Here is an 8,278-nt window from a genome sequence, read left to right on the forward strand (position 1 = left end):
TAACAAAGTTTTTTGAGGAGAAAAAAACAACTATATAATAGAGTATAAAGTAATAGTATGTGTTAGGGCAGTAAGTGGTTAACTACCTTGCTCCTGTAGCATAAAAATTGGATTTTTGTAGGTACCGTAAAATCCCTCTCTCATTGTATTATACGAGGACCACAGAATCATGAGTATAGGCCCATGATATTGTGTACCCTAACGAGATAAACAGGAAAAGTACATTGCCCGGAGGGAAGGAGTTAAAGCGCATTACATTTTCAGAGCTATTTAGTTATAAAAGAAAAGAAAAAGGACAACACTGATGAATCTGTATAAACAGCTCGCACACAACTGTATGAATGATCCCCAATGTGCAGGGATCAATTCCAAGAACAGTTCTGCATTTGGGAACAGATATCTATGCCTCTAAAAGCAGGAGGCCACTAACCTGTATTTAGCTGCTCTTCCAGCTCCTCAATGCGCTCCTCATATTCCCCCAACTCCTCTCGGTGCCTCCTTGTAATCTCCGCTAATTTCTGCCGATGAGCGTCTTGTAGCACGGAGAGCTCGTGCTGGTGATCATCTATCTCTTGGCTTAACTTCTGCTTCAGATCCTGCAATCAGAAGGTAGAAGAGAAGTCAACAGAGAGCTTTCTATGCACATCAGGCCTCTATGAATTAGTCTTGTTTAAGGGCCAGCTCCATGACTGAGGAGACAAAAGACACGCCACGATGCTCCCTTGGTGTATAGTTAACAATAATACTTTAACAAGCACTTTTCCCGCCAATATATTACTTACAGTTTCAGAAATGAGTAAAATAATAAAAGCAGAAATACTCATCTTACTAACCCTTCACCTCCAATTCCAGTATCCTGACTCTAGCAAAGAAACTTTGACAAGGCCATGTCCAGTCAATATCAAACTATATTCGTGACCTTTCAACAACCATGCGGTCACCGCATACATCGTTGGAGTGAATCCAGGAGTTGGGGGGGAACTATTAAGGCGAGTATTATTTTACACTGTGTAAAAGGTATTTGTTGTTTACTGATTTAACAACAACAAAAAAAATCAACACGCAATTCCCTAATACAATATAATTCTCTTGTTTGTCTACAACCCCCCCCCTCCCCCCCCCCCCACACACACACAGTTCCAGAGAAAAAAGTGGCACTATCGCTTTATACTTTGCGGCTCAAACATCATATTCAAAAATGTGCTCAAATAGAAATCTTCAACATCCCAGAAAGCCTGAAAAAATAAAACTTTTAGAAGAAAAAAGCGGGGGGCACTCACCAAAATGAAGAGATTTTTCTTAAAACTCTTTATCTTTATACTAGGCTTGAGAAAGCACCTGTGTTGGTGTAAAATGGCTGTTGCTGTCGCTTCTCCCTCCTGATTTTGTTTTAACTACTATGCTTCAATAAAGATAAAGAGTTTTAAGAAAAATATCTTCATTTGGGTGAGTGCCCCCCGCTTTTTTCTTCTAAAAGTTTTACATTAAAATTTATGTTGATACGGCTGCATAAACATAATGAAATGTGGTCAGATGCATTATTTCTCAGATAGCATTTATGTTTCTCATTGATGTTTAAATGGAAAAACCAATAAAAACTTTGAATAAAAAAAACCCAAACATAATTAAAGGTTCAGTAACCTCACTAGAATGTATTAACCAATGATGACAAACTATACCTTAATGGTATTCTGCAGCATGCAGATCTCGCTGGTGTCCGCACTTTGAGGCCCTTGACTTTTAGAAGACTGAAAAGAAGATAAAACAAGTCACCATAATTGTGTAAATATGAAAATAGACAACCTACTTGATGCAGATAAGAATTGTCTGATTACCAAGTAAGCCCTAACCCCTATTCATCAGCCATGATCTATGAGGTACCAAACAGCAAGCGTCACTACAGGAAAAATAAAGCAGCAGTTATCATTTCAGACAATGGGCTGTTAAAAGGACACCCCGGTCATTATCCCCTCAATAGCAATAGTTGTCTATTCAGAGTCTTTCTTTTCCTGCCTTCACCTTCTTCAGTAAGTCACATTATGACAGGGGTTACTGTAAAAACAGAAGACATTTCTGTGCTGTCTGCAGATACTATTGAGAACTACCATTTGACCTCAGATTCATCAAAGTCTTGTCCACTTATTCTTCCGCCCTAGTTTTTCTGTGAAAATGCCTTCCTTCTCCTCTTCTGCCCCTCACATAATTTGCTCCTAATAGGTCCCCTCCCTCACATACTGTCTACATTTCCACCTCTCTCACAATTGGGTCACCGTGCCCCCAATTACCTGATGTTATCAATGGTACAGTACAGTGCGACATCATCCTCACAATGTAAAGCTCTAAAAAGTCCATTTTATTATTAAGTATGTTGTGTTTTGCAACAAACTAGACATTAGTACAGATTCTAGACATGGCAGAATTTGAATCAACTTAGGTGGCTACCTTGCAAAGCTTAAAGAAAAAAAATGCTGGAGTGTAGCTTTAAGGTAATGCGTGGACATGTGGTGACCTCCAGAGTGAGAGATTTTCTTTATACCTGTCCCCCAATAGATACCATCTCTTAACTTGGGTAGCTCACCTGTGCCATGTGCTTCCAATGAGTCACCTCTGCCTTCAGTCTTGACACTTCACTTGACAATGTATTGATTTCTTGCTGAGACCAGATAACGTCCCCAAAGTCCATGTCATCCCCCTGGAAGCTGGAAAGAGGTGGCTGGATGCTGGACATGAAGGCAGAGGAGTCAGCTGCTTGAAGAGAAACACTGGAGAGTTGTGCAGAGACTTGAGATTTCTGCATCTCATCCTGGAGGGAGTTCAGCTTGGCCTTGAGATGGCTTACTTCCACCTAGGTTCAGGAAACACAAGCCATGGCTGATCTCTGTCCATCAGATACATTAAAAGCAAGGAGACAGTTCCAATAGATATGTACCGTATTTTTCGGACTATAAGACGCACTTTTTTCCCAAAAAATTTTGAAGGAAAATGAGGGTGCGTCTTATAGTCCGAATGTGGGACCTGCCACCGCTGGTTTTCTGCAGCGGCAGGAGTGTGGCAATACTGCAGGCCCTGTCCCGGCGGCTAAAACACTCCCCGACATCCGCCGTTCTATTATAGCGGATGCCGGATCCGGAGCGAATGCCTGTGATCTCTGATTGCAGGCATAAGCTTCGGTATTTGATGGGGGGGGGGGGGGGGGGACTTTGATGCCGGCGATCAGAGTTCGCAGGCATTCGCTCCAGACCTGGCATCCGCTATAATAGAACGGCGGATGTCGGGGAGTATTTTAGCCGCCGGCACAGGGCCTGCAGTATTGACACACTCCTGCCGCTGCAGAAAACCAGCGGTGGCAGGAGCGCAGCGATGCTGCAATTCCGCTCCCCCCCTCTCTTAGTGCACATTCGGACTATAAGATGCACCCTCATTTTCCTCCGAAAGTTTGGGGAAATAAAGTGCGTCTTATAGTCCGAAAAATAATAAAGAATGCAGGAGCAGCGTGATCAGATCCACGGCTCTGTATACCCTGGACAACCCCTTTAATCATACCTATTTATTAGAACAGTTTCTAACATAATTCTCTTCATAACACTGTTACTTGTACACTAGCACCAGCAGCAACTAGCACATGGAGGATGCTGCAACAGCTGATCTATGCAGACCTCTGAATAGGTCATCAGTATGATAATTTGGGGCTTGAGAACCCCTTTAAGTGAGCGAACAAAATTAAAATCTAAGTCAAATCATAGTGGTGATATGATCCCCACAGAGCCCTGATGTCATCATCATCGAGACCATCCGGGATTACAGGAAGTCTGAGAAGGTTTTACGCAAGCCTACATTCACAAAAGATTTGTGGTTAGTTTTCTAAAATGTTGGAAAAACCTCCCTACTGAGTTCCTTCAAAAACTGTGTGCAAGTGTACCTAGAAGAATTGATGCCGTTTCGAATGTAAAATCCATTAACACCAAATATTGATTAGATTTACATTTCTCTTTTGTTCATTTTGGTTAATGGATAAAAATAAACTATTAAAACTTCTACTGTGTAAAATACTTTGCTGCATTTTTGCACACCTGCCTAAAACTTTTTCACATCATTGTAACTCCACGCGAGAACTTTATTATAAACCCACAAACCTCTTTTTGCTGCAGCCGGCTCCTGTAATCTACAGACTGTTGCTTCACTTGTAGTTCGGAAGCTTCTAGTTTGTCTTCCAGCTCTGAACACAATTTCTTCAGCCTCTCATTCTGCAAACAAGACAGAAGTGGAAGATGTTATTGTCGCATCAATACCAGATGCTTGTGAGAGTAATAAGCTGGCACCTTGACTTACCTCTGACTTTAGCAGAGCCTGGATATTCTCTATGTTCCGGGACATGTGCAGCTCTTGACTTCCTTCTGTAACAATTGAACAATCAGAAGACATAAATGGTTACCCTGCACAGTACAGCCATTTAAAACTATCTCCACCAAGACCATCATATCACGAATAACAGAGAAAATAAATCTACATAAGCAGTAGTGTACAAGTACATGCAGCACACCGATTATCCAGTAATGCTCCAGAGTTTTATCCTGGATTATACTACAAACCTGAACTCACTATTTTGCTGGCAGTCACTGTATATACATAACATTATCCTGTACTGACCCTGACCTTCATCCCAGATCATACTTCAGAACTGCACTCATTATACTGCTGGTGGAGCCACTGCATAGATACATTACATACTGTATATTGCATGGCTCCTGAGTTACATCCTTTATTACACCCCAGGGCTGCACTAACTATTCTGCTGGATATGAATGGAAACAGTCATCAAGTTTGTGCATAGACAGCTCCTTGTTCACAACAGATTTTTCTTCAAAAGCATATGACATCAGAATCAGAACACTTGACTATAATAAGAAAACGGAAACAAAAAGATTCATCTTTGGCATGGATTTTGCCCGTTTTTTTTTTCCCCAGTACTTTTCTTCACATAACAGAATGGTTTTTTTCTCAGCACTGAAATGCCACTGACAGCAAGCATAGAGTAGGTGTATGCACAAAGAAATCCGTAGATAAAGGAAGTTGCAGCATTTCTCATGGTCAAAGCAGTTGCATGAAGGAGAATTGTAAGAATACAAAATAAAAAGGTTCAAGACAAATAAATATCCAGAGGCGCCAGGAAACAACAAAAGCACCTGTCTTATTTAGTCCATTCTTCTGTTCTTTTCTGGTAAAACTAGGACGACAAGTAGATAGCAAGCAATAAGAGCTGAACTCAAATTGTCAGTGACAGCAGGAGGAAAAACATCTCAGGTAAAGGAATTATTCCATTATATACATTGGCTCTCATACTGCTAAAATGTGGCTTAAATAAACAAAAAAGTATATGAAAGAGTCAGAGAGCAGCAAAGAAGCTTGGAGATTATATTAAGATAAACGTCACAAGGTGTTTCCCCATTATAAGTCTGAACAGTGCTCTGAGAGAGGTTCAGAACAGCAGAGGTCATCTCAGGGGGCTTTCCCTATGAGGACCAGCTCAATCTATTTTCTTACTGATGTCAGTGACAATTTGAGAGCAACTCTTAGTGCTTGCTATCTACTTGTCCCCCTAGTTTTACCATTTCTCTCAATACCTGAGGGTGGTACATACTGTTAAACAGGGAACATTTTAGCATAGTTATCTAAGGCTCCGTTCCTACGGAGTAACGCCGCGCATTCAGACACGTATACACATGTGAGAGTGTGAGCGCTCAAAACAGATCCCATTCACTTCGATGCGTGCTGGCTTACGGGTGCTACACATTGAAATCAATGGGAGGCTTTTTAACCCATTGATTTCAATGTGTAGCGCACATGAGCCAGCACCCATTGAAGTGAATGGGATCTGTTTTGAGCGCTCACACTCTGACATGTGTATACGTGTCTGAATGCGCAGCACGTTACTCCGTGAGCAGAGTAATTTTATTGCTTAGTGGACCTATATATATATATTTTCTACCTAGATACCTATTTCAACATCTTGGTACCTCTATGCAAGGCTGTTGTCTAATAGATAGGTAAAAATAGATCCACTTGTGTATAGCGATCTGTTCAGGTTATAAGTGGCAGAGGCAGGAACTAATAACCCATGGAGAAATTCATGTTTTTACTTAGCAATTCACGAGTGCACATTGGTTGTTCACATTACACATTTAAAAAACCACGGTCAGAACGCATTGCGGTTCTTCCCACAGCGCTTTAAACAGAAAGTTTGCGGAGCTTTCCTCCACTGACTTTCTGTTACAATTATATCTACATTAAAGCCGCCGACGTTTTCCATAGATATAATGGAAATGCTGCGCTTTCCAAAACAGTGCGAATTTGGAAATCACATTGTGTTCGCACTGCAGATTTTACAGCAAAGTGGGCACCACTTTGCTGGTACTGTATAACGCCGCAATTTTTCCCTCCGCGGAAAAATGGCAGCATTTCCGGCCCATGGGACCCCGGCCTTAAGCTACAATTCATGTCAATTTAATTTGTCTATTGCTCTGATCTATCATAGGATCAGAACAATGGATTGAAATACTAACATAACGATGGATACACTTCTTAATTTTACTTTATGCAATTATGCCTATAGCAACAAATCACAGTGCACCTTTCATTTTTCAAACGGCAATAATGCAAACTGAAAGCTGAGCTGTGATTGGGGGCTAGACATGATAAATCTTCCCAATTTGTTCCATCTGCATTTGCCTTTATATCTTTTTTTCAGTCTGTTGTCCTGATCTTATGACAGACCCGAGCAACAAACTGAACTCAGCCTTACATAAATACAATAGAACAAATCTCTCTCCTGATAACTGGGTATACCAAATTAAAGCAGGGGAGATGTATCAGGGGCAAGCTAAATTACCCCAAAAAGGATTGTCTAGAAGCAGACTCTGAGAATACTGAATTTAACTCAGGATCAGTAAAATAAAGTAAGTACATAGTAACCTTTGCTCTTTCTCCAATACGAAACAGTCTCCTAGTCATGTGGGTGGTCCTATAAGTGACTGACAGCTCTAAATCTATTACTGTGCAAGCGATGACAGCTGTCAGTCACTGTCAGGACCGCCTACACCACTAGAATACTTGCTAAGCACAGAAAAGCTTGGCTATAAATGACAATACTGAATCTTTCCCCACAAGCCTCTATTCCTAGCTTCTCAGCTCCTCCTGCTCTATATCATGCTGCCTATAGAGTGGACTGCAAGTTCATGTGACAGATTTCCCATAAAACATTTCACTTCCTAAACATTATGAAATATCCCCCAAAACCTTGTCGTTCACGTCAGTATTTCCCATTGTGCTCAGTTGTTCCTCTGATCTAGGAAGGTGATCATTAATAGGGCGGACAACACCTGAAGCTCACACAAGGGTTGTCATTCAATTGTTCTAAGCAATGATGCCTCCGCTGTATAAGCAGGTAGAGCAGGCCAGGGAAGGGTGACAGTACTGGAGTCATCCTACAATCTGGGGGAGGGATACAGACATGACAGGAGAATGGGGCTCATCACAGGGGTGACAGCAGAAACAGTACAGTCCTGAGCTAGGACACCCTGCAGTGTGTGGGAGGGCAGCTGTGCCCGGGCTCTCACCTGGCAGCTCCTCGGCCCCCTCCAGTAACATGTCCTTGGTGAAGCTGGAGATCTGACCGGTCAGGGAGGACAGGCTGCCCCCCACTTGTCCCAAAGACTGGCCCAGGCCGGACCCAATGCCCCCAAACCAGGAAGCCATGGCTGCGGGAAGGTAACGAGATCCCGGAGAATCCCTTACTGAACCGGAACTTCACACCGGAGCAGGGCACGGCACAAAGCCGGGGAGAGGGCGGAAGTAAGCGGCGCCCAATGCCGAGTGACGCCTCAGTGCTCGCTGCTTCTTCTGACAAATGACAGCCTCATATCCCGCTCCTGTCTACAGTACCGGCCCGATCCCGGCCAACTCGACGGCAGCCATGACAGTCAACAATCTATGACTGTAACGGAGCGACGTGTCCATAGCGCGGTGCATGCTGGGACACCTGGAGGTCCTCCAAACAAGTGGGCGGGAACGAGAGGAAAGTCCTAGACACGTCTAGCCACATGTTACAGGAGAATCACAACAGATCAGACCTCAGACAGCATCACACGTAACTGGATTAGATACAGCTGCTCAGAAGACAAGAGCTCACCAGAGGCTTAGATACAGTAGCTGTGCAGACCGGCTACAGAATGTAGGTCTATCAGTATACCTCCCAAATGTCCCGGATTCTGCAGGACAGTCC

General features: G+C 42.8%; 1 protein-coding gene across 1 annotated transcript in view; it reads right to left on the reverse strand.

Annotated features, from left to right (window-relative positions):
• The window catches only part of TRIP11 (thyroid hormone receptor interactor 11), a 41,984-nt gene extending 33,997 nt beyond the window's left edge, over positions 1–7,987 (reverse strand). The window contains exons 1-6 of the mRNA XM_075282391.1: positions 7,614–7,987; positions 4,330–4,394; positions 4,134–4,244; positions 2,579–2,845; positions 1,680–1,748; positions 431–596 (exon numbers count right to left, since the gene is read on the reverse strand). Of these exons, the coding sequence (XP_075138492.1) occupies positions 431–596; positions 1,680–1,748; positions 2,579–2,845; positions 4,134–4,244; positions 4,330–4,394; positions 7,614–7,752 (817 nt within the window). The 5' untranslated portion in view covers positions 7,753–7,987. The remainder of the gene's footprint in view (positions 1–430; positions 597–1,679; positions 1,749–2,578; positions 2,846–4,133; positions 4,245–4,329; positions 4,395–7,613) is intronic.
• Between the last annotated feature and the right edge of the window lie 291 nt (positions 7,988–8,278).

This window comes from Leptodactylus fuscus, chromosome 7, assembly GCF_031893055.1.
Source record: "Leptodactylus fuscus isolate aLepFus1 chromosome 7, aLepFus1.hap2, whole genome shotgun sequence".
In the NCBI taxonomy this organism is placed as follows: Eukaryota; Metazoa; Chordata; class Amphibia; order Anura; family Leptodactylidae; genus Leptodactylus; species Leptodactylus fuscus.